Source organism: Myotis myotis, unplaced genomic scaffold (assembly GCF_014108235.1).
Source record: "Myotis myotis isolate mMyoMyo1 unplaced genomic scaffold, mMyoMyo1.p scaffold_m19_p_1, whole genome shotgun sequence".
NCBI lineage: Eukaryota > Metazoa > Chordata > Mammalia > Chiroptera > Vespertilionidae > Myotis > Myotis myotis.
The window spans coordinates 57357563-57385299 of record NW_023416313.1 but is presented as its reverse complement, the minus strand read 5'-3'; the positions used below and the strand labels follow the sequence as shown (position 1 = coordinate 57385299).

The window sequence follows — 27737 nt, the reverse complement described above, 5'->3', positions numbered from 1 at the left end:
TATTATTATTATACAATAGAGGCCCGGTGCACAAAATTTGTGCACTGGGGGTGGGAGGTGTGTCCCTCAGCCCAGCCTGCACCCTCTCCAATCTGGGACCCCTCCAATATGACATCCCTCTCCTTATCTGGGATTGCTGGCTCCCAACTACTTGCCTGCCTGCTAGCCTGATCACCCCCTAACCACTCCCCTGCCAGCCTGGTGGATGCCTAACTGCTCCCCTGCTGGCCCGATCGCCCCCAATTGCCCTCCCCTGCCAGCCTGGTTGCCCCCAACTGCCCTTCCCTGCAGGCCTGATTGCCCCCAACTGCCCTCCCCTGCTGGCCATCTTGTGGCTGTGGGCACTACCATCTTTGAGGGTGTGGCAGTCAATTAGCATATTCCCTCCTTATTGGCTCTGGGCACTGCCATCTTTGAGGGTGGGGCAGTCAATTAGCATATTCCCTCCTTATTGGCTGTGGGCGCTGCCATCTTTGAGGATGGGGCAGTCAATTAGCATATTCCCTCTTTGTTGCCTGTGGGTGCCACCATCTTTGCAATGGTGTGAGGGTCAATTAGCATATTCCCTCTTTATTAGATAGATTGAAAAACAGTTGTATACTACATATCTTATGAACTTTAGAGAGGCTTTGGTAATCTTTATGATGCCATATACACAAGGAATAAAATGGGGTGGCATCAGATCTGAAGGACTCCAAGATTCACATTCCATTCTACCATGCTGCTCTGATCTGAATGTGTCTGTTAAAAATTCCTGTGTTGAAAACCCAAGGCCTGAGATGATGGTAGTAGGAGGCCAGGACCTTTGGGGACTGATCAGGTCAAGAGGGCAGAGCTCTCATGAATGGGATTAGTGCCTTTATAAAAGGGATCCCAAAGAGCTCTTTCATTCCTTCCCTTTCTGTCAGGTGAGAATGCAGCAGGAGGCTCAAAGTTTGCCACCTGGAGGAGGGCTCTCACCAGAATGCAGCCATCCTGGCCTGGTGTCAGAGTTCCAGCCTCCAGAACTATGAGAAATAGATATCTGAGGTTTACAAGCTACCCAATCTCTGTCATTTTGTTATAGAGACCTGAACTGGCTAAGACACAGGCAAACTCTCTTGCTTCTATCCCTGGGACTTAATACTGCAGTGAGTAAGGATTGACTATTCCGTAAATATTTGTAGAATTAATGAGTTCATTGAAGCAAAGTATTTTACCTCCTCAATTATAGGAAATATAAGAATAACTTCAAAGTAAAAGGGAACTCAATAGTTCTCAGGTTGTGGCATTGATTTCTATAAAAACTTGAAAATAAAAAAATCCTTAGTTTGCTGACGAGAAACCAGAAGTTTAAAAGCATTTTGGTTATTGCTCCAATTCTTTGTTATCAGTTATTTTTCAGAGTTCGCCATTCCTCCCTTCCTATAGATCACGTGCTGAGCCATAGAGAGAATTTGCTTTTACTTATTCTTCTGCTACTGTAAACCTGGTAACAGAATAAGTCTTGGTACCAGGACTATAATATTTTTCTATTGAAAGTGAACATTCACCCATGGTAAATGGACAAGTCAAAATAAAAGACATCCAAACTAGTATAGAAGCAAAACCAGCTAAGGCTTACTTCAGACTCATCAGCACTTTCTAAGTAGCCAACAAATCTTATATGATAGAAAATGTAAACGAAGGAGCTCAGAGTCTGTAATAACCAATAAATTCTTGGCAGAATCTTGACTCTTTTTATAGTCAGAGTGGGGAAGGAAGGAGAAAAATAAAGGCCTGGAAAAGTTAAATGTAATAATGTGAACATAGTGACCCAGTGGCCTAGGTCTTAGACCAGCAGAGTAATTATAGACACCATTTACATCTAGGTACAAGCCATGCAATTTACATGCATTTTTTTCATGACACTCACAGACATTCTACAAGGAGGTTGCTCTTCTACAAACAGATTCAGAGATGTTTGGTGACCTAAAGTCACAAATTTGGAAAGTGGCAGATCTGGGGTACAAATGCAGGTCCATATACTTCCTCTTCCCACTTGTTATGTTAATTCAGCTCGGACAAACTTTTGCATAGTGATGACCAGTCTTTTAGGGTCATATAGGAGAAAGTGTCTTTTCGTAACTTCCAAAGACTAAATCTGGTTTCATGTAGTTCAGGGAAATCACTGCCTTTGCAAATGAGCCCATAGTCAAGTTTTTGTTCATGGGCTCCTCAGACATTGCCCATAATTCAACGTATTGCTTATTATAATTACTTATTTCTGTGTTTTTTTTTAAATCCCCAAGGAGTCTGTGAACACAACCCCAGCATCACTTGGTAGATGCTCCATAAAACTTTGATATATGAATTAATGAGCTCTTCATTTATAGCACCATATAAAATTATATGGATTTGGATAGTAGCAATCTGTTGAACAAGTCAATTTCCACAAGTGTAATTACAACATGAGCAACATACAATAATCTTTTAAAAACATGTTGATTTTATCCACCAACATTATGAAGACATTTTGCTTTAATTCCTTATAGCTTATAGAGACTAGCAGGAAAATGTAGATAAGAATATTACTGTTTTCCATAAATCTTGAAACCTTAATTGAGCAGACCTATTATCACTCTTCACTTTGGGAATAAGTAAATGTCTCTCTTTTTCTACTACAAAAGTGCATACAGCACTTTAAGATGGCTATGAAGATAAGGTGGCAAAGTGTAGCATATATGAAATATAAGGGCTGCAGGGTAAAGAGTATGATGCATGTTCATTAGATCCCAAAATAGAACCAGAGGCGTGGATACATGGAACAGACTGACAGAGGTCAGAGGAGCGGGGGATGGGGAAGACTGGATGAGAGAAGGTGAAGGGATTAGCCAAAGAACATGTATGCTTAGCCCATGGACACAGACAACAGTGTGGTGATGGCCAGAGGGGGGTAAGGGTGGGGGCTGGGTAGAGGTGGGCAAAAGTGAGGGGGTAATGGGGACATCTGTAATAGTGTCAACAATAAAGAAAAATATCATTATAACATAATGCCAAAAAGATAATATAATGGATGATGAAACAACAGCCAGCAATATCTTGAAAAGTTTGGATAGACAACAGAGTAGAGAGAGCATCATAGCAGAGAGGACATAGTGAACAAAAGCAAAGAGGTGATGTAGAAGATGTGTTTAGGGAGAAGGAGTGGGGCAGCCTGGGGAATAAGGGTTTATTCTCTAAAGAATAGTTGGAATTGGCTAGAAGGTTTGATAATTATATGAAACAGGTAGGACTTCCTTTAGATGTAACTTGGAGTCAAGAAAATGTTCAGCTGTGGAATGCCGCTGACAGTACTGCTTAGGAATATCTATTAGGTGATGCTTTACAAGTGGATTGCATGGCCCTGGCCTGTTTTTCTGTGTTTGGAGGATTGGTCTGTGGACCAAAGGGTTGCAGTTTGATTCCCAGTCAAGGGCACAGACTTTGGTTGCAGGTTCCTCGGCTCAGGTAGGGAGGCAACCAATCAATGTATCTCTCTCAATGTTAAAACAAAAACAAAACAAAAACTCCACACAAATGGACTGTGTGTTGCAGGAATTTGTGAAGAATGTTGGGGATGGAAAGAGGTAAGGATGGGTGCTGTCTTGAAGAGCCACTTTTTAGGTTAAAGTAAGTTGTGTGCATGAAGCAATAGAGACACGGAACTAAGATGATGGGAACAGAAATGGGGCTGAAGGCATACAAAGAAGGAAGACGCTAAGTGGTTATGTATAAGCGGGGGGGGGGGGGGGGGGGAGCACCAGAAAATGAATGATGACTTATCTCCAAGAACAGGGAAACTCAGGACAAAAACAAAACAAAACAAACAACAAGCTAAAGTTAGGGTTAAAAATTTACTTTAGTCTTCCCCATGATCACAATAACTTTAAACCAACCAGCCTATTACAACTAGAAATTAACACTAATATTCATGATCCCAAGTGTTACCCACCCCCAGGGAATCAAAAGACTGGTTCTGCTTCGCATATTAGATATTAGTCTTAAAGAGGTAAAAAAAAAAAAAAAAAAAAAAAAATCAAGAGAATAAAAACACATTGTAATCTTTATCTCACCGGAACATAAACACTGAGCACCCCTATCCCCAGCTTCCTGCCTATTAGGTGTTTGTTTTTCCTAGATTTTTAAAACCACTGGGAAACCTTTTCAGTGACCTGTATTAGTACCTAAACAAAGACAGAGAAAGATGACAAGGACAGAAGAGCCTGAAGAAAAAGGAACCCTGAGAAGGTAGTTACAGCTCACATAGCATGCAAGCTCCAATACCATCAGGGCGCTGGACACGTGGACTCAACGCCACACTTCATCCTGAGGGTGTTTCTTCTGTCCGCCTGCCCTTGACAACAGTCAAGAATATGCCCTAAATGTGGACCAGGAAAAGCAGACACGTCACCATTCTTACTTCTGGGCTCTCGGCCATGATTCCTGCCCTCTCCCTTTGGCTTTCACTGAAATGGCTTAAGCTGATGCTCTCCAACCGGCTTGGGAGAGGAACTCAGAAACTAGGTCCACTTCTTGAACTACTTGAGTGCCCAGGAGATTAAACAAAGCACAAAGGAACCCTCTCTTCTTAAGGTGGCATGGCTTGGGAATCCAGGACTGAAAGAAAAGTTCGTTCTTTTCAGGGCCAGACCTTAAACAGCCCGTGCTGCTGGCTGCTGCTGACCTGAGTGACTGACTAGGGCAGCAGGAGACAGCAGGCCAGCAGCCTGCACCCCTGCCCTCCAGGAACCCCACTGGGTCCCTGATCCCTGTGCTCCTGCAGCCAGTGGGCTGAGGGAGGCCCGTGTGCACTGACTGGCTCTGGAGAAAGGGAAAGAAAACTTCCAGCAGCTGAATGCTTCCCGCACCTCCTCTCCTTTATGCTCTGACAGAAACCAGAATGCAGCTTCGTAAATTAAAAATCTGTTAATCCTTGACTCAGATGCTGAGCATTCCTCAGATGACTGCGACTTTGCGGAGGGAAGAACAATGCTTTAAAAATAGCCCACAGGAGACGAGAGACAGAAGCTGCTCCCACTCCTGTGACTGCCTTTGCCAGCCCAGGGGAACTCCTTTGCAGGCTCTGCCTCCCCTCGCTGGTGTTTAAGGAGAAAGGGAAGAAGGCGGAAGGGGCAGCCCTGTTAGCCAGGATGCTTGCAGATCTGCTATACTCCACTATTAAAGGAGAAAAGGTGATAAAGATAATAAAGACCTTGCTCTAGGCTTCAAAATACATTAATTGTCCCCAGAACGCCTCATATTACAGACGAAGAGCAATAACCCGGAAACATAGACTGTCTCTGGTATTTGGATCAACCCGGTTTAGTGTCTGAGGTGAGGGAATTAGAAGAGCAAATGTCTTGTAAGCAACTAGTTTCTAGTCTTCACTTTCTATCATTGTCTGTTTCTCTCTCAGTGCTACAGTCTCACAGTAACCCTAATCTGTGCTCTACCACCCTGTTCTGAAATCTCTATAATTCTCTAAAATGTGAGACATGTACATTTAATTATCTTTATGGATGAGAGAGGAATAAAAATTAACACCTGAATTCCTTGCTGATAATATATGCTAATGATCCTAGCCAGACCTTAGCTGCTCAAAGGGACAGACTCAGAAGGAACAAGGTTTAGTTTTAAAAAATTCCCACTATATTTTTCTTTATATAAGTGTTTTTTTCTTAATTCTCTTTGTTGTTGTTGTTGGTGACTAAGTAGAGGGGGTTAATAGGTGGCAGATCAAAGAAAAAAGGGAGAAAGAACGACCTTGGATGTTAGATCAGCTCCTGATTAAATTAGCTCTCTGTACAGGACATTAAAGTGATAATTACCTAGTTCCAATTTAGATAATCATTCCATTTATGATTCCCATTTTGAAGCAAAATAAAATGTTAAAATCTTTTGATACATCATCATTTTCTAACAACATTCATTTTACCTGTGCTGTGCTCTTTAACTCTCCCTTCATTCATTGCTTCAGAAATGCCTTAGTTTCCTTTCCCGACCATCAATTGTTGTGTTTCCCCACGCCTTATTTCTGATAGTTCCTAGCTTTGGCCTCTTCCAATGCCACCTCTTTGGGAAGTCAAGATGACTTCTACTTCTAATCAGTGTTATTCAGTGTGGCTGAGAGCCTCTGGCAAAGGTCACAACAAGTAACCTGATTATTAACATTTTCTCAGCAGGGGAGGTGAGGCAAGCACAGGCGGTCAGAGCCAAACAGATATGATGGGAGAACAGAGGGGATTTGAGAGGGACCCATTTCAATGGGTAGCAACATGGCTGCTTGATTTGGGTCTGGGAACAGCCCAAGGTGGTCGTGGCCCCTCCCATCAGGATGGTCAGCTCAGCCTGTTTACTTCTCCATCCGTCAGTCAGTCACTCTAGAGCCCCACCATTCTGTAAGCCCCACCTCCCCAGACTATTTGCAGGCAGTAAGAAACAGATCAATCTGCACCTTGGAAAATCAGTCTAGACAAGCAAAGACGCACACAAATCACTTCTGCACAGTTCTAATCTCTTGGTTTCCAGGCTCCCATTTTATCTGAGCATAAACTGACCTTAAAGCATCAGAGAACATATGCATACTTTTAAAAAGGACATTAACATATCATCTACCTACCTTTCCGAAAACTAAAACATCTTTTGATTCTTCTGTATGTAGTTTTAGGAATGAAAGGAGTTGACGCTAAGGCACCTGAGGGGCGCCCCCCCACATTTCGGTCTTCAGGCATCATACAGGCCCAAAGTTCTGACAGTTTCAGCTTCCTTTAAGACCTGCCTCGGTAGGATACCCCACAGCCACTCCTTCTCATGTTTGTTTATTTGTCAGGTCTTAAGTGCTGACTCCTACAACTCATAGGTTTTTATCCTCCAAGTCCTGAAACAGGGGTACGTTCCCACCTCTCATTTACTTCTTTTTGGCACAAGAAAACACTTCCTTTTCTCTTGCCTAATCCAGAGAGTTTTTAAGGATTTTCTTTTTTTAAAAAAATTTCTGCAGCCATTCCAAAATATCACAGCAAAAAGAACCGCAGCAAGCAAGCTGCGCCTCCCATTCAGACAGCAGGATTTTTTTTTTATTTTTTATTAAGAACTGTCTTCTCAGCTGGAACTGGGGGCACTGGGATTCTTCGGGAAAGGTCATCAAATAGCCATGTGCAAGGGGACAGAGCAACAGTGACAAAAAGGACCCTGAGGAATGCTTCAGGGTCGTCCTTGCTGGCTCCTTTCCTCTGAGCAATAGGGGAGGCAAATAATGGCACCTTCTCCAGAACGCACTTCAGTGCGTGACGGATTCTTTCCAAAGGGCCCCCCTGTCCCTTTTAGAGCACCCCTCATCCTCGGACGCTCTCCGCAGGCTTCTCCTCCCTTTCCCCTTCCGTCTTCAAACTCCGGGGGGGCTCCCGAGGGAATCACCACTTCAGAACAGTCAAGTGCCCGTTCCTGGAGACGCCTTGGGTCCTGGGAAGAGGCAGCGCTGCAGGGAGCCTCTCCCCTCCTCCGCTCCGGCTCCCTTTTCTCAATGAGAGCTGGGCGGGAGCTGGCAGGCTGCGGCTGCCTCGTCACCACTGCTGTGGCTGCTGCTGCCTTCAGTGCCCGCTGGTCACATGCAGCAGGTGCAGTCACAACAGTGTGCGGGGAGGAGGGGGAGGCCACCCCGCGGGGTGGACCCCTTTTTTCTTCCTTTGACTTTGAGTGGACTTCCTGGCGCTTGTCTGTGCTGCACCTTTCCAGTCGGCTGCATCATTCCCTCCAGAAATCCAACAGCACCAAGCCACCCCCAAGTGGGCAACACGTTTGCCCCCTCCTTCCTGTATCTATTCTCTTCCTCTACAAGGTTTTTACAAAGCATGCTTTGCAGTTCAATCTACTTGTGAGTGCTGATTTAAATGTTCCAGTCATTAAAACATGTGATGTGTATGTATTTGTCTGTGAAAGAGAAAATATTCTAAATCTAGTGACAAAAAACCTGCAGGTATAACCACAAAAGAACTCCATTCATATGCATGCACATTTATGTATAAATATATTTCTCTGGTTGTGGTTTGAAAACCAATCCTGTTTTCAACTTTCTCCCCTGCTCTTGTAGGCACCCTCTGCACCCAGCCGCCAGGTCTACCAGCCCTCTCCATCCCACTCACTGAGCAATTGACTCCTGGGTTAATCATTCATCCACCTGGCTGTTCCAGGTGCAGATTTGGAATGCCAGTGCTTTAACCCCAGCTGACCCCCAGGCCCCTGTGTTCCTTCCTAGCCATTCAGGGGGAGCTTTCCAAAATTGTGAGGAGTCCTAATGAGACACTCCCTTCAGAAAAATCATTACTCATTCCCAGGTAGGAATAGTTTGTCACTGAAGGGATCATTTTCAGTTATTCATGCCCTATGGTTCAAATATTGTTCTCAGCTCTGTGTTGCAGCATGCGGCTAGGAAAATAGGAAGTCACAGAGTAAAGCTCAGTACTACCAAGACAGAGGCAGGGCTGGGCTGGGAGGCGCCCTGGGCCAGGGAACACTTCCCTGACCTCAGCACTGGCAGTAGAGAACATGTGGAATCACAGGGCTGGAGCTGGAGTGAATCCTAGTAAAAACAGTGTCATCCAATTTTCTTATTTCACAAATGAGGAAACTAAAGGTGAGGGGGTCACTTATCCAAGACCACACAGCCGCTCTGTGACAGAGGCCAGAACATAGTGGCTCTTAATTAACCCATGCTTGCCCACACACCAATGATTCCTTATGAGGATTATGCACATTCAGCTGTTTTACTGCCTTGATGGGTCTCTGACTCAACTCTTTTCATAAGATACAGACATATACAGGAAGCGCCTGGATTCATTAGTAAAGTTAGGCTAATCATGCAGATCTCACTCCGCAGACCCTGGGTGAGGCCTTTCCATATACCCTGCTTCCAAAACAATTGAAAAGAAACCCAGTGTAAAACAAAAATAAACAAACAAAGCCCCTAAACTTTTCCATAGCGAAATCAGTGTTTTGACATTCCAACTTTGGGATTTGATTGTCAGACAGAAACGATGTGCCTGCCAGTTAGCATTGCTAACAGGCCATCTCAGTTTCTGGGAGATTGCTAGCAGATCTCACAAAGCTGAGGCATCTACACTCAATACCAAACTTGGTTATCAGGCTAGGTTGCTCAGAGAGGAGGTCTACTTCACCCATTCCCCTAGTTCTCTTTCCCCACCTGGTTAGTTGTTGTCTAAATTTTCCTTATTTAACAAAAAAGGAAAGCTCTACATTTTATGATTTTCACTTCACAGTTTTTAATTTCTAGAGATTCAAAGCTAGGTAAGCTCCTCAGTTTTCTCCCCTATTTTAATCAAATGTCTATTATTGGAGTGGTAAGGAAGGGGATATTTTACATGTATATGCAACCTGAACAAGGATAAGCTTAGGTGCCTCATGAAAAACATTAACTTTTTAAAAATGCAGTTTGTGAAACTGCAATAGTCAATAACATGCCCTCTCTGTAATAGACATTTAAAATATATCCAAAGGTAGTATATAAAAATCGATAAACCAGGGAGACATGTCACCTTCCAAATGCCATTTAATTAATGACAACACCAATCTTTGAGTGGTGGGAAGGAGGTTGGAAGTCATAGAGGTCTTCATTTAGGATCAACAGAGCCATAGGTCCCATACAAAGACAGGAGGGGAAATGTATTCTCTTATGTAAGGTATTCATGGCAAAACCCTTTAAAAGAGCTTTATTGAATTATCATTCACATATCATAGATTTTCCCATTTAAAGTCCACAATTAGATGGCTCTTAGTATACTCTCAAAGATATATGAAACCATCATCACAGTTAATTTTAGAAAACGTCATTACCTCCAGAAAAGATCTCATATCTTTGGCTATTTTCCCTCTACCACCCTCTTATCCTCCCATCCCAGGCCTAAGTAACCACTAATCTCTTTTCTATCTCTATACTTAGATTTCCCAGTTCTATATGTAACATGAATGAAATAATGTGATATGTGGTGTTTTGCACCTGGCTTCCTTCACTTAGCATCATAGTGTTTTCAAGGTTCCTTCATGTTGTAGCAAGTGTCAGTACCTCATTCTGGCTGAATGATAATCTATTCCATGGATGCTAGTACATTTTGATTGTCTATTGTCCACTAATGAACATTTGAGTATTTTCACTTTTTGGCTATTAGGAATAATGCTGCTCTAACTATTCATGTACAAGTTTCTGAAGGACATATGTTTTCATTTCTCCTGAGAGAAATAAAATGTTGGGTCCTATTGTAACTATGTTGAATCATTTGAGGAATTGATAGACTTTTTCAAAGCAGCTGCATGATTTTACAGGTCCATCAGCAATGTAGGAGGGTTTTGATTTCTACATATCCTTGCCAATACTTATTATCAGACTTTTGGATTCTAGCAATCATAGTGGGTGTGAAGTGGTATACCATGATGGTTTAGACTTGCAGTTCCCTGATGATTAATAACTGCATACCACCTTTGGATTGAGCATCTTTTCATGTGCTTATTGATTATTCGTATATTTTTCTTGGAGAAATGTTTATTTAGATTCTTTGTCCATTTTTAATTGGGTCAAATTAGGTCCAAAACTTGATTTGTCTTTATTATTGAGTTATAAATGTTCATTCTATATTTTGGATACAATGTATAATTTGCAAATACTCCCATTCTATGGGTTCTTTTTTCATTTTTTTAAAATATATTTTTATTGATTTCGGAGAGGGAGGGAGAGAGAGAAACATCAATGATGAGAGAGAATCATTAATCTGCTGCCTCCTGCACACCCCCTACTGGGGATTGAGCTCACAACCTGGGCATGTGCCCTTGACTGGAATCAAACCTGGGACTCTTCAGTCTGCAGGTTGACACTCTACTGAGCAAAACCGGCTAGGGCTTTTTTCATTTTCTTGATGGTGTCAATTCAGGTATTTTAGAAGGACTTGAAAAACTCTATTCATTCAAATCATCACACTTAAAAAAAAAACTTTTGCTTTGAATATAATGAAGAATATACTATCAATGAGGCATGGACTTGTAATTGTGTTTTTGTTGTTGGGTTGTTTTTGTTTTTGTTTCTCCCACAGTAGAAGTAAGAGATCACACTATTGGGATTAAAAGCAGGAGGAAGCTCACAAGTCAGGAGACCTGGGTTTTCTTCCTGGTTCTGTTAATCCCAGAATGCCACTTATCAAGTTAGTCCTCAACCCTCGGTCTTAATGACCTAAGCCATAAAATGTGGGGTTGAACTAAAACAGTGGTTCTAAAATATTCTTACTGAGTGGGAAACTTATTTTCAATTAAATGTTAAGTGAAGCCCTAATATGTAAAATAAGTGGATTTTCAGTTATATAAATTTATTATTTGAAACTCAAATTTATAATATTTCTGTATAATTCAGTCAATGAGCACAGGGGGATGATACTGATGCAAACATTTGAGACCCATGAATATGGGTGGCAGTTGGAATCTTCCATCACTGTCAATATTTAGTTCAGTTCTATACTCTGTCTTAACTTTAGAAAATTCCTATGTTTAGATAAATCACAAAGGATTTCTTGCAAATTGAATGAGTGCTTTAAAAGTTTGCTTTGCAATCTCATGATACTCTTCAATTAAACAAAGAGGGCAGAAGATTTATTTTTTTTGGTGCATTGTTTCTGTGATAAGTACTCTATGCCAAAATATCTCTCTTGAAAAGTAAACTTTAATCAAGCATTCATAGAATAAATCATATTAGCCAATCATCTACTAGAATATACCTTCCAGGTTCATAAATTTGAAGATTCATTTATAGCTTTTTCCCAGTCCCATTGGGATCATTTCTGATACTCTTGGGCTGAGAGGACCTCTTATGGTCACTGATTTGGTGAAGCTTGCTGAATCACATTCATTTTTCTTGCGAAAAGGTCAGACAGAAGAAGAGGAAAGGGAGAAAACAGCACAATTGATGGAAATAATCCCTCGCCTCAACAAAAATACCTCCTTCAGCAGATATGAAGGATTCTCCTGAACTAAGACACTCAGAAATCTCATAACAGAGGGTCTCCTGTTTTGAAGGTAGACACATCCTCAGGCTCCCCACAAACCCATAGTCCTGGAGGTACCAGCAAACCGCCAGTAGCGAAGTATGGATTTCACATGGATAGTCATGTGAAGATTCCTCTGATAAGGCACTGGGGTAGGGATCTCAGCCCCATACTCCTTTTTGAATGTTTTTCATAGTGGCTTTGCTCACCAGACATTTTAGTATATGAATAGGGGGGCCATATAAGTTGTCACCCAAACTGAGACACTGTGAGAGTGAGAGGTAATACTATCAATCATTAGCCTGAGACAACAGTTGTAAACCAGGCTGTTGCCAGGCAAACTGAGGTGAAGGGTCATCCTGGTTAGGAACCAGGTTCTCCCCAACAGAAGATAGTGCTAAAGAACAAACAATTGGCAGACACGTATCACCAATCTGGCAAAATATCAATATGTCTTCAATGAATCTTTACTAGTTTAACCTGAACCTAACTTTTTAATTTTTAAATGAAGCTTTTGAAATTTTTCTAAAATGTAAAGTGGTTAGTCAGCCTAAGGAGCCTCTGATATGTTAAGGGGGAAAAAAATCACTTCTGAATGCAGGGTGCTGACAATACGTAAGGGAATATAAAACAAATATGGAAACTGTAATGGTTTTACTAAATAGGAATTAATTAATACAATTTGTTTAAACTACAGCAATATAAAATAATTAGTCTGTACATTCTTGGAAACACATGTACATGTCAGTTATAGATGAATATTTTGGGGTTCTTATTTTATTGGTTCCATTTACTGAATGTTTAAATAATTTTTCTGTCCATATTATTCTATTTTATATTCCTTGACAGGCGAAGATCATTTCTGTCACCCTTTCTTCGTCCTTTTAGTTCTATTCATAGCACCATTTTATTTATTCTTCATATGGTAAACTCTCAACCCTGTATTAACTAAAATTTTTTTTACAAACTTATTGTCAAATCCACAAACACTTCCCTGATTACAAAGCATTTTTTTTATCCCCATATTCATCAGATTTTCATTCAAAGCTTTGCCATTTCTTTGTTATGTTATTGAATATCTGGCGGTTTGGGATCTCTTCTAAAGCTACTAGTCATTTTTTTTTTTGCCTCATATCTACATGTTCTTAACTAATCTGCTTTGATGGTATCAGTCTCATAACTATTTATTGTTAGTGAATATAAAAATATAATCCCTCTTTATAATTCAAGATATTCATGGAAGGTTGGTTATTAATGATATTGCCTCAATGAAACGTCCAGTAGTTACTTAGATATGGGTTTATCCATAACAGAATGGTTTATTATTTATTTTAACATTTAGCCTTTTGGAAATAGGAGATAATAGTCATATTAGCAGGAGGAAAGGATGCACAGGTTTGGTCTAATTTTTCGTTTTTCCATGACTTAAAAATACACTCACCTCCTCCAAAAGGGCCCCATATGACGCGGCGGATGGACTTCACCCAGTCTTCCATATCATGCTGGGTGCCCGCCATGAGGAGGTAGCTCTCATGATTTGCTGTCATCCGTTCTCGATCGCCCCCTGTAAGAAGACAGTCACACATGAGAGTGTGCTCAGCAGAAGATTACCCATCAGCAGCTTCCTAGGGAGTTCCTGACACACAGACTGTGCCTAAGGCAGCCAGCACTACGTTCTACCCAATGAATTGGAAATATTTACCATGATTTCAACACGGGAAAAAAAAAAAAAAAAAAAAAAAACCTGCTTAAAAAGGAAAGACACTTATGTTTCCAGGGGAAAGCTGGAAAATAAATACCATTCTCCAAACAAAGCCTGCCTTTTTGTCCTAGCAACTACCCATAGGCCTGCCTTAGCTCATAAGCCAGTCTATGCACGCTGCACTGCTGAAAAGGGAGAAACAGCAAAAGCAAAATGAAAGATGGAAACGTGATCTGCAGAGCCTGGGATTTTGTCTGAAGAAAGTGCATGCACAGCGAGTCCACCAACACCTCATGGGTGAGCTGGGGAGTTCTAGGAAAGCAAAGAGCCACATGAAAAACTTTGACCCCGAGGTCCTCCTCTATCACTCTGTCCTGGCAGGAAAGCCTTCCCCTGAGATCATACCTCCAGGGGGGCAAAGAGGAGAGAAGATACAATGCTGGCCAGTCACAAGGCCAAATCAGTGCCCCCACCCCTATGGGCCTCACACTGAAGAGTGAGATGTAGGAAACCTCAATGGTGCCTCCATGCCAAAGTTTGGTGGATTGATCAACATTTAATTTTCACTAAGTGTGCAAAATGTGCAGCCTTGAGTTGAATCAATTCATGTCCAAGTGCTTTGTTTTGTTAAGACTGCTGCTGTTTGTGTGTATTAAGATGCATCTCTATTCCTTTATGAGGAGCTTGCAGACTCCAATTTACAACACTGCTTTTTCTTTCACATCCAGTCTATTGCCCACATAGCTCTGAAAGCTATAGGCATTTGAGTTTGTGACCTCTGAATTCTATACAAATGCCCTAGGTTGAGAAATACAACTATTTTACCACTGCTTCAAATTTATAGAACAAGTGAAAGGTTAGAGAAGTGAAATAACCTTAAGCCAACCAAAGAAACAACTACATTGGTATTTTACATTTTAATACTACTGGGTGGAAATGGGGGAGGGACCAAGGGACATATCAAATAGGTTTCCTAATATCTACAGATCTCTGGAATAAAGAAGACTAGCCATCTCATATTTTAAAGAACATCTCATTATTAGGGAAACAATGACACTCTTACACCTTTAGGTGTATGCTAGGTCAACCATCACTTTAAACAACTTTTATCTGAAAAAGCACAGGTTCAGGAATTAAAAAAAAAAATAAAAACCTCCTAAGCCCTGGCCTAGTAACTCAGTTGGTTAGAATATCATCCCCATATACCAAGGTTGTGGGTTCAATCCCCAATCAGGGCCCACACAAGAATCAACTAATGAAAGCATAAATAAGTGGAACAACAAATCGATCTCTCTTTCTTTACTCCTCTCTCTCTCTCAAAAAAATAAATAGTAAAACACTTTTAAAAAAGAAAGAAAACCCTGCTGAAATTGTAGTTCTATCTTATATTAGTTGTTTGCCTTCTGGGAAATTATATAATTTCTGGAAACTATTTAGAAATAATAATCCCTATATAATAAACTTTCATGAGAATTAAATGAAATAAAGTAAAAACACCAGCACTATGTTAGGCTAACAGAGAAATTCTGTAAATATTAATTCGGTCTCATTTTACTGCCTCTCATCCCTAAAAATGCTAAAAGGTCATATTACACTTAATTTGAACTGAGAGATATTATGTCTAGTAAGTGCTTGAGAACAATTTGTCAATAGTACACATATACAGGGATTTTTAAAAGGCTACTTCTCTTTGATACATAACAATACACATAAAATTGTGTCCTGTATATGTATGTAACTATGCCATACATTAGTATGCATATTCCTGGTTGTATGCCACATAAAGCGGCAGAAAAAAACTGAATGACAAAAAAAGGTGCCTCATTTAGCATGGCACAGAACTATAGATTTAGTTTGCATTCTGATCCACTTACACTACAGCACTGGGCCAAAAAAAAAAAAAATTATCATTTGAAGTGAGAATATTTTAATTATTCTCTTTGCCAGAAGGATGGTTGGCAATTCAATTTGGACAGCAATATCCTGCTGTGTCACTCCTGGCCCAGGCAGAAGCAGCCTGGTAATGAGAGTGAGTGACAGCGGCTGCAGTGTTTCTGCCTGGAAGCAGAGAGAAAAGGAGAATGATGAGCACAACTGGCCATTATCCCCTGACTTTTCATGTAATTCTCTATCTCTGCGGGTGGTGCTGTGCGTCTCACCCTGAAGCTCATTTAGACTGCCAGTCACAGGTATGACAGCCCATCTGTGAATTTCACTCATGGACATAGAGCTTCAAGCCTTAGCGTATTAGCAAGAGAGGGGGAAAGACCAAGGAAGAAAGTCTCAGTGAGAATGCAGACTCATTGGTAAGAATGCGATGAAAACAACTGGAGACATCTATATAGATATAAACTAGATATTCTGTACTTAAAAAGATGTGATTTCTAACTGGAGATGCTATCTGTTCTAATTCATAACCCTTCAGTTCTGAAGGCCTGCTTCTGGTGCTGCACCTCACAATGGAAGGGGCTCAAAAACCACTTATTAAATACATGGTTAAATAAATGAATAAACTCAATATTGACTTCCAACCATGTGAATCAAGTTTTACTCTTGGTTAATCCTTTATGGGGAATTAATGATCCATTTAACCATTGTGAATCTCAAATTCTTTCCAAAGGTAAAGTTTTAAAAAGCAGCTTTGAGATTTATCACTGGAGGGAGTGTCATTGTCATCTTCAATCCACATATATGTATGTATCTATGTGTTTATGTCTATATTATAGCCATTATACACTCTCCATTCTTTTTTTTAAAATATATTTTATTGATTTTTTACAGAGAGGAAGAGAGAGAGATAGAGAGAAACACCGATGAGAGAGAAACATCAATCAGCTGCCTCCTGCACATCCCCCACTGGGGAAGTGCCCACAACCCAGGTACATGCCCTTGACCGGAATCGAACCCGGGACCTTTCAGTCTGCAGGCCGACGCTCTATCCACTGAGCCAAACCGGTTTTGGCGATTCTTAAATTCTGCTTCAACATAAATTCCTATGTAGTTTTATTTTTTATTTTTAATACTGCTTTCTATGAAAGTGGATTGTACACATTTTAAAGGACACAATGTATTGGTAAATTATATACAACTTTTAGATACTAACTCAGATTGGAAGTAATGCTTTGGTGATAATATTAATACTTCAAGCATTTGTGATTTGAAGTTAACTAAGTAGGTTACACCATTTAATTTTACTTGTTTATGTATGTAATTGAAAGGATTTGTACATTTCATTGGGATCTTCTGTATATTTGGATTAGATATAAAATTTTCTTTCCCAGAAAGAAAACATATTTTCTGAAATAAAATAAATAATTGACAGGCTTGATTTTGCAAATATTTAAATAAGATTAAGAAAAGTTTCATGAATTTAATAGATTAAGAAAAAGTTTAATCTAACATTAAAAGGCAGGCTAAAGAAAATTACATTAAAATAAAAGCACAGTTAATTAAAAACAGGAATACAAATATCCATTAACTATATGAATAATTACAAAATAATATTTTTAAAATAGTTTTTGATAAACAACTTTGCAAATAATTTATTATTATTATTATTTGCTTTAATCCTCACCCAAGGATATGTTTTAATTGATTTTTAGAGAGAGAAACATCGATGTGAGAAACATCGAATCTGCACCCTAGGTATATACCTTCACCAGGAATCAAACCTGTAACCATTTGGTGCATGGGACAACGCTCCAACCAACTGAGACATTGGACCATGGATGCAAGGACTTTTTTATATTTTTAAGAGAAGTATTGGAAATGGTATTCCAACATATACATACTCATTGTTTATAGGAGTATGAATAATATTCCTTATGATGCAGTCACTAAATTAGGGTTTTAAAGAATATTTATTAATATGAGTTTTTATTACACAAAAGGAAGGTATACAAAGTTTATATATATTATCTCAATTCCTATATAAGTAGACAGCCAGATAAATAAGATACTAGATTGAAATACACAATAATGTTAACAATGGTTATCTCTAAATGTTAGGATTAGAAAATGTTTTTCTCTTCTTTTGTTCTTTTCTGCATTTTCCAGATATTTACCCATTTGTTGTTACATAATACAGGTGTTATTATCATAAAAAAATTATTGAAAAGAACAAATGATAGGAATCATATAGTCAAGAAAGCACTAATAAAAAAAAAAATACAACATGAGCTGAAGATAATTATCATTACCCTCACTGAGTGTTGCCTAAGCTGGCTTACTGTGAAGTCTCACTAATTTACCTGTAACCTTCTCCCTCTCTTTCCCACACTGACCCAGAGCATTTCCCCAAGGGAAGGTTTGGGATGAGACCAGTGTTGCTCAAAGTGCAGATGACACCAGGTAACTGGGACCTCCTCAGTACAAAGGGGACTGCTACTATTATTGCATTACCTTTCTTAAAAATATATCTAAATAAATATTTTACTGAATTTATTGTGTGGAAATTTCCAAAAAAAAAAAAAATAGTCACCAAAACAGTTGTTCTTTTTTTTCTATGAAAAGCATTATTGTAAATTGTCAAAATTATGAACCAAAAAGCCAAACAATTACTTAGAAGTGATGTATTTATATGTGTGCCATCTCGAGCAAACAAACCTTTAAAGAGATACAGAGAATTATTTGTTTGTATTTGAATTTTAAAACAACTTGCTCAAGGGAAACTGTGGTCATAGGCATTTGGGTTCATTTCCAAACAGTTCATGAACAGACCTGAGGATCTTCCAGCGAATACCTCTGATACTGTTAATAATTTCAAGGGTGAACTGTTTCCTCATTCCCAGGTACAAATCAGGTTAAAGCCAGACCTATTATACTCTCAGTTTTATTATAGTTAAGAGAAAAATATTTTAATGTTCTAAGTTGGGTTATTAAATTTCACTCATACAACTGCAAAGTCTTTTTTTTTTTTAATTTAAGCATTACTTTTCTCAAAACTTAGTTTAGGTCTTTATTGGTAGTAGAACTCGAGTGATAAATTGCAAGATATAAAGTAAGTTCTGAAGCATATCAGTGGAAAATTACTGAGATGGAAAAATATAACTTTCCTGTTATGGAAACTGATACTTGGAAAAGAACCAGTTACATGAAATTATAAGCTTCTATGGATACTATCACTTCTTAATAAATAATAACAATCAAAATAATAAAACAGCACATAAGTTATAAAATAAGGGCAGAGAAAAATGGGTGTCACATTCAATATCATATTTAATTTTTTCATATTATTTTGGGTATTATAGAGATATTGTTATTTGAAAATTAAGAATGCTGGTGTGTTTTCCTAATTAAAATTTTTTCAAGTATGTCTTCTTCAAAGGTTAATTTCAAAAATATCAGAAGGGCAAAATTTCAGTATAATCCAGTTCATTAAATGCAGAAAGTTGCATTACTCTAAAATTAGATTTTGAATATTTTTAAATCCCTAAACTAGAATATGAGAATTAAGAGCCCAGTGGCATTAATAATTGTTCTGTTTGTATTTTTTAGTCAGTACCACACACTAAACAGATTACTAAATATTATTTTGCATTATAATAAAATTAATGCTACATGTTAATTTCATGTGTACTTTATAATACTGTTTTACAGATTTCTTATAACCCCATAGTAGTTCATAACCTCTTTGTAAGAAGAAATTATACTATAATATATAGCTAACTTATGTTTAAGGTGAAAATAGCTATATAAATGTTACATTTATACATATATATATAAATGCACACTTGTTAATCAGTTAACTCTGCCTTGTTTCTTTGACTATGCCAGTAAACCTTTTATTGCAGTGTTTCTCAAAGTGTGATGCAACTCTAGTCTACATGTCTAGGAAGATAGAAAGCATCTGAGAACTTGTTAAAACTACCAATGCTTGGGACCAAGCCCAAACCAACCAAATCAGAAACTGGTGGTGAGACCCAGAAATCTGTTCTTTAAAATGCCTGCTATAGGATTCTGATGGAAGCATAAAGTTTGAGAACCACCCCTGTAAGATAATTTGCTCTAATAGGCAGAGGTTATACATTTTAGAATCCGTGTATTTCAGCTACATTCATCCTATCAGCTTGTATCCATGTTTTATTCTTTCAGTCATAGCCAGCCAGCCAGAAAGTACTAACTTTTAAAGCTAGGGATCATGTAACTTATCTAATTGCTTATTTGCATTGTAAATGATTAACACTCTGCAACTAGTTTTGCAAGGACATGTCATTCAAGTTGGGATTATGGAGTCTAGCAAATTTGTGGGCCTCATGCATTAGAGATACCATACTTAATCAGAGCAAACATTTGAGCATTTCTTTTTGTATTTAAATACAGTGTCAATATACGTCTTCCCCTGACACCCAGAGTTTGATGAGTGAAATAGAACACTAAATTTGGGGAGACATGCCACTCTTGAAGACCTAGATTAGAATGCTGAAATCCATTTTAAAAATCTCCTAGTATCCCACTCCTCTTATTGTTTTTGAATAGTACAAACTTGTAAGGTTAGTGATAATATCAGTTGACACTGCAGGGTGATTTACATTTTACAAATTACTTTTATATTCCTTTATTCATTTGGTTTTTCCAATAACCCTGGGATGTTAAGCAGAGCATTCATTCATTTATCCCACACATATTTACTGAGCACCTGTATTGTGCCAGTTATTATTCTAGCTTTTCAGGATATAGCAGTGAACAAAACAAAGGCTGGAGTTTAGAAGTGAGGTCTGGATGGCAGATACAGTCATCAAGGTGATGGTATTTTAAAACATGAACTTGGATGGGGTCCCTTGGGAATACTGTAGCAAGATAAAGTTCAAGTGAACTCCAACATTTATAGACTGAGAAGAAGAAGAGGAATCAGCAAAATAAATTGAGAAGATGCAGCCAGAAAGGTAGGAAGAGAAACAAGAAAGGCTGGGTGAAGAAGGTGATCAAGTGAGTCAAATGCTGTTGAGAGGTTAAATAAAGTGAGAACTGAGTACCGACTACTAGATTAGGGAAACAGAGATTATTGGATTAGGCAACATGGAGATTATTGGTGACCTTGAAAGACTGACCAGACTAACACAGAAAACAGAAACAGCCAATATCAACAACCCCTCTAGGCATTTTAATGTAGAGAGAAGCAGTGGATGGCTCTCAGAGTCATGGGTACAAAGGTGTTTAAGATGAGAAATATCACAGAATGTTATATGCTTATGGGATTATTCACTGGAGAGGAAAAAAATGATGATGTAGAAGAGATGAGGTGTAAAGAGTCATTCACATTTCTTTAGTAAAGCTATGCTCACAATCCCTCATGCTCTTCAGAATCTTTAGTAAAATCTGTCCAACATAATTGATTTCTGCCAAAAGTTTGTTAACAGTTTGTTAAAAATATGTAAAACATCTAGAAGAGAGATATTAAAAAAAAAAGAACTAGTATTGAGCAGCTAGTTTCCTTATAGGTCTGCCTGGGGGCAAAATAAGGAATGGTGTTAAATTCATAAATCATTTTTCAAAACTAAATTATTTTTATATTAATTTGGACACAATTTTTAGTATTTGTGCAATAGGAGATTTTTGGCAACTTAATTTAATTGGGACAATATTATTATACAATATTAGTTTTATTTCTCATAGTGTTAATTATCTAACTTTACACAGCAGCAGTTTTATAGAATGTCTTGGTATATACAAAAGAACCTAACATTTAAAATAAAATACTATGATTGATTGCAATTAAATTATCCCAGCCAAGAAATGGCAACTAGTAATTATTTTAATAATATAAAATTTTGAAAAAGTCTTTGATTCAGTTTGAATTTTGTTCTCTTAAGCAGTTAAAATTAACTTGGCAATTAGAACACTTCACTGTCCATTGTACTTTAACTCTCACAGTTCATGACTTTCTGGGTGTTGTGAGCTCTAGTGTGCATGTTTGGGAGGGTTAGACATAAAATTTGTCTTACGGGTCTGAAATTTGAACTCAGCCCTTCAGGTAAAAGTGCACTGCTTCACCGAGCACACAACTGTACAATGTGTCAAAACCCCCACACTTTCAAAAACATTGGTGTTTCAGGAATATTTTTAATTCCACTAAAAAGGATACTTTTGAATTTCCCTAATTTGCTTGATATAAACACTTTACACATTAATTCTATGATTTCCTCAAGTGTAGCCATTTCCTCAATCAGTGTTGAAAAGAGTCTCTATGTTCATTCTGCTAATTCCTTAACCTATGTCTGGAGTTAGGGGACAATGGTATGTAAGATGAGAAGCATTATAGAATGTTGTATACTTATGGGGATTACTCACTGGAGAGGGAAAACTTAATTGTCTCATTCTATTTACAAATAATTCCAAGAGCCTACAAAAGGAGTCAGGGCCACAAGGTCACATGTTGTTCACATGAAGTTCCAATGAAGAATACTACTCCATATCTGCTTTTTAATCCAAGCCCTTGTATATTAAGTTAGAAAGGTTAACACTGTCAGAAGGACTAAGTAGACTTTCTCTTTTTAATTCTCAGATTGCTGTTATGAACACATTTTAGGATGATTTCTTTTCAAATAAACACATATGCATATACAATTTAATAGCCATGCATTTAGGGTTGCTAAGTCAGATAGAAACATTATTACTAAATGAGGATGTCGAATTGCATCGATGCAAATCACTTGGTAAAAGGATGGCTTAAAACCAAGTGGGGTATGTGTGTGTGTGTGTGTGTGTGTGTGTGTGTGTCTGTGGAATCCAAATAATAGAAGTACATTTTTTAATTTATAAAAAAATTATGAAATCTAACAGTTTGGCTGTAATAAGTGGGTAAATACTCATTACATTACCTGGAAGATTTTGGTAGATCTTTATGTTTGCCTTGGAAGGTGACAGAAATACTTGGGGAAATTAAATATATTATGATTTAAAACAACTCCAAGATTGCAATTAGTGTATAATCAGTGTTTAAATATTGAGAGAAATTTTGTCAAATTCATAAGTTAATTGAACTTCAATAAAAAACAAAAGCTATTTTTAAATCATAACACAAAATTTATTAGTTTTATACGTAAAATAACAAAAACTAGAGCTGTATTTGAAGGCTCAGAAAACTCTAGGGTTCCATATCTTTAATTAATAGAATATTAACTTAAAACAAGAAGTATTATGTAATGTTTGCCTAATAAAAAGCCCTTCTTACACAATTTTTAAAAAATTCAATAGACACAAATTAATTTGAACATTCAGAAATATACTGGTATCAAATCCATCTTATTAAAACACTAAGCTTCTTTCTTTGTACTCCAAATTAGAATCAATTGGGGTAATTACATCAGAATTATTATAGAGGAGTTTTGGGGGGCTTTTTAAAAAGTTAATTTCATAATTTTTGATAATATTAAGTAAGCAAATGGATGCAAATCTGAAATTCTCCCTAAAACTATGACTCCCCAAAACCATTTGCATATAGCTGTACACATAAATATAGAGTCTTATGTTTAAAAATTACTTTTAACAAATGAGAACCGTTTTAACCATCATAAAGCTGAAAAAACTTAAAATACTTTAGGAATTCCTTCCCACCTGTTAAAATAATTTGCAACTACTTCCAAAACTTTAAAAATGATGACTGTCCTTAGCAAAGAGAATTATAACATCCACTCAGGGCATCAACAAGATGCTCAAAATTCTCATAATTATCCACTTATCAACAGATACTCTAAAAAGTAAAAAGGTCACCTGGCTTTTACATGAACTTTGGATAACTGAATCCAAAGGAGAACTTCCTAAAATTAAAGAGGAAACAAACACAAGGAGAAGCTCCTAGGAAAAGCTGTCAGACCTTTTATATTGTACCATTTTTCATGTAATATCTTTCAAATCGAGTACAAATATCCACTTCTTTAAATTCCTAAAGCCCAGCAAATTTTCTAGACACATGAAGTAAATTAAAATTAGATCCTGCCTGCTGATAGATTGATGCTGTGTATCTCATAATTTTAAATTAAAGAGTAATCAGCCAGACTCCACAAGTTAATTCAACTCAGTATACCATTATTAATTAACATTTAATGAATACCCACAAGTCTACACAGTAGCATTAGAAGTTGGTAAACCAGCTGCTGTTTGGGCATGTAGTCTGATTCATAGATAACTATCAAGCTAAATACGGCTAAACTCTGAGTACAGATGGGCAGATGGATGGGCACACTGTTAAACAGAAGCCATACTCCTAAAAGCATCCAACAAGAAATAATGACATTCTTTTTTCAAAAATAATGTAAGAAAGCCACCAAAGAGGTAATAGATACATGTTATCTTTCCTGATCTTCTTTGTTGGAAGGTGGGGGTTGGAAGCAAAGGCATAAAATAAGTGAATAGGCACACACATGTGCATACAGATTCACCAAGATAGAAAAAGAAAAGGCATATAAAGCCATGGAAGAAGAATGTTTTGTAGTCGAAAGCAAGATTAAATCAAGGTCACTGGGTTTCTCTTCAGTAGAATCTATAAACACCTCATAGTTAGCAAACTCAATACCTTAGATATGACCCTATTCAGAAAATGTGAAGGAACTAGTTATAATAGTTGATGAAAGATCTTTCTTGAATAAATGAATGGGGATTGAAGAATTATATGACAATTCATGAAAAGTTATTACTTATTGCTCTTTAGTATGCACACAAGCTAGACTTAAAATATATTGAAACTCACGTAGGATGACCGTTTGATGGTTGACAACATATTGCAAAGGAGACAGGGGAAATATTCAGAAGCAAAACCGGATGTCAGCAGAGAACAACCATAAAAGGGAAACAGTGGGATGGATTGCTTGTAGACTATTATAAGTGACCTACCACCCAAGGCAGAAGTTATCTTATGACTCCAAGATGGAAAATTATTTTGTTGATGATTGGGTGTTTTGTTTTTGTTTTTTTACTTTTTAAAATAATTCTTTATTATTGAAAGAATTTACATATGACCCTCTTTTGTCCCCCCCATTGACCCATTTTTATCTATAGTTTATCAGCCTAATAACAAGTTATTACTTCGTAACCTAGAATGAAAATTTGAAAATAACAGTCTCTGAGTCTAAAGAGAGTGCTCTTAACAACCGGGCATAACTATTGGCACTTTTTATACATTATTTCATTTAATCAGTACAAGTAACCTGTGAGGAATTACTTTGCCTGTTTTAGAGATTATAAAATTAAGCATCAGACAGGTTTTATTCATTTTTCAAAGTCACATAGCTAATAAATGGCAGAGTTGTGGTTTATACAGGTTTCAGTTTGACCTCCAAAGTCCAACCTCCCCATTACTCTTGGTTTCTTCAGGGTCATGTTATGCTTTGCTATAATTCACCCGTACTCACTTCATAGCATTTCCTTCTTCCTTTCTTCATTGAGATCTTTAACGATCTCACCCAAATGAGAAAGCTTGCTGACTCTCCAAGTAAAGTTGCCCCCACCCCTCACCCACAGCACTTTGCACCTATCTCTAGTATAGAACATATCACATTATTTTATAATTCGAGTGGCATAATATAGGCATTTGACTTACTGAATTAAAATATGTGTGTTTATTACTGATTTTTTTAAAAAAATAGCACCCTTAGTGGCACCAAATTTCATATATCAGGTTAGGTTCCAGTAAGAGATAATGTGCCAGATTATCTTCCATATACCCTTTCAAATACGCTCTCTGTACTTTTCCACCTAGCTCCCTGCCATAGAGACTAATTTGTACAGATGATTAGAGGTCCTCAAACTTTTTAAACAGGGGGCCAGTTCACTGTCCCTCAGACATTCCACACATGCGCACTGTGGGCCCAGGACGAGTCAGCTGCTAAGCAGGACAGGCAGTGGCGGCAAAAACAGCCGGCGGGACGGATAAATGTTTTCGGCGGGCCGCATGTGGCCCCATGGGTCCGTAATTTGAGGACCCCTGCAGATGATAGTAGTGGGCTCCCATCCCTATAGCTTTTCACAGGGTTTGGCGAATAGGCAGCCATGGCAGGAGATAGCAAGGAGGAAGAAACATGACATCAGGTATTTGTATCCCTGGGTCCCTCGCTCTGGAGTTGTCCTGGGTTGGCTCTGTATATTGATCAGAAATCAGTTCCCTCCCCAGAAGACTGTTCTAATGGCACTCTTCTTCTCAGTCCTACTCTGTCATTGTCCCTTAGACAGCAGCCTGGAAAAGCTCCTTCATTATGATTAGGCCCAGGTTATTCCACTATTGTTTGTAATCCCCCTACACCTCACCCACACTCTTCTAAGTGATGCCTTTGTACAGAAACCTTCTTCAAATTATCCTAATTTGAGTGTGCTGCCTTTTTCAGTTGGGATTGTAATTAATACAATTAAGTTTGGATAGGAGATGCCTTTTGCACCCTTTCAATCACAACATTCTCTTTATTTCTAAAAGCCTAGATACATAGCAACTTCAGTGCAAAGGAAAAACATAATAAACCTACAATTAGGTTAATACCACACCTACTTAAACTTTATGTACTTGTACTGCCAAGGCACTGTGAGGAATACAAAAGGAATTTCATGGCATGCTCTTCCCACTGGGACATTATGATCTTATTAAGCATGAATTAAGCAAATTATAATGTATGAACTGAACACAGGTGCAATCCTTTATGCTACAGAGAATAAAGGGTGTTAGTTATTAAGAAAGGAATAAAGACTAACATGTTATCAGGAAGAAGGTTCTGCAAGCAGGAGAACTTGAACTGTGTTTTGATCAGTAGTCTCAAAGTGAAGGTGGTGTTGCAGACCAGAAAGAACTCTATGCTCATGTGGAGTCAGTGTTGTTGAAGACCTTGCCTCCACATGGAAGCTGTCTTGGGTTGAGTTGACTGCCACAGGCATAGGGCTTCCTCCAGCCTATGTCCATACTCTGAGAAGCTCCCTTACCCTGACAAGAGCATTCTCCTTTGTTCCATTTCCCTAAGCCTTGCTTAGCTCTTCCTGTATATTGCCATCTTTTCCCAGGATTATTGTTTGCAAATAACTGTCCCATTATTAGAAGATCCTCAAGATAGAGAGAGTAGCCCTAACAGGTTTGGCTCAGTGGATAGAGCGTCAGCCTGCAGACTCAAGGGTCCCAGGTTTGATTCCGGTCAAGGGCATGTACCTTGGTTGTGGGCACATTCCCACTAGGGGGAGTGAAGAAGGCAGCTGATCAATGTTTCTCTCTCATTGATGTTACTAACTCTCTATCCCTCTCCCTTCCTCTCTGTAAAAAATCAATAAAATATATTTTAAAAAAAGGAGAGTACCGACAAGGCTTCATTTTTTAGATGAGTTCATCTGGGTAACACTACATGTCAGGCACCACACTTGTTAAGAGTCATGGATACAAAGATGATTAAGTCACAATTCTTGTTCATAAGTAGTGTGTCATCTAGTGGGGAAAATTAATAAATATAAGATCTCAAATTTCTAATCCTAATGAAATCAGGGTCATTGTGGGTAAATACAATGCTAACATGCACACACACAAACATATATAGATATACACATCATAGAAATGCACACAGACCCTCATACATATCCACACATGCACACCTTGGCTGGTAATTATGTGTCAAACAGGAATTGATTTACACATGAGCTAATAGAAAGGAGAAAATATATAATGTTGAAATCATCCAGGAAATCAATTTCAAAAAGAGTATAAAGTGCAGGATCCTTGATAAATATCAAGATAATATTTCTTTTAATCAAATTCATTTAAATATGTCTACTTAGGTTTTATAAAATGAGTCAAATTAGAAAATATATTGAAAATTGAGATAGATGTAAATTTTTAAAGAAAATAAACTAGATTTATTTGGCTATCCATTTGTAAGTTGGCAGCTACCGAAATGCCAAATGATAAGTTGGCCACAGTGGGGCTTTTTTTCTTAGAACCTAGAAATATATTAACACTAGGAATATATTAATAACTCTGAAGGAACACAGTGGTAATTTGAAAATCCAATATGGGAACTCAGGTTTTCCTCAAGACT

At 38.1% G+C, this 27737-nt stretch overlaps 1 protein-coding gene across 14 annotated transcripts in view; it reads right to left on the bottom strand.

Moving 5' to 3' along the window:
* The window catches only part of ARHGAP24 (Rho GTPase activating protein 24), a 472122-nt gene that overhangs the window by 49106 nt on the left and 395279 nt on the right, over positions 1 to 27737 (bottom strand). For 12 of the 14 annotated variants that reach the window (XM_036338571.1, XM_036338610.1, XM_036338582.1 and 9 more), the window contains one exon: positions 13480 to 13602. In XM_036338571.1, the coding sequence (XP_036194464.1) occupies positions 13480 to 13602 (123 nt within the window). Of the gene's footprint in view, positions 1 to 5935; positions 6140 to 6619; positions 7590 to 13479; positions 13603 to 27737 lie in introns of those variants that run through there. The other 2 variants (XM_036338653.1, XM_036338693.1) reach the window with 2 other exon arrangements.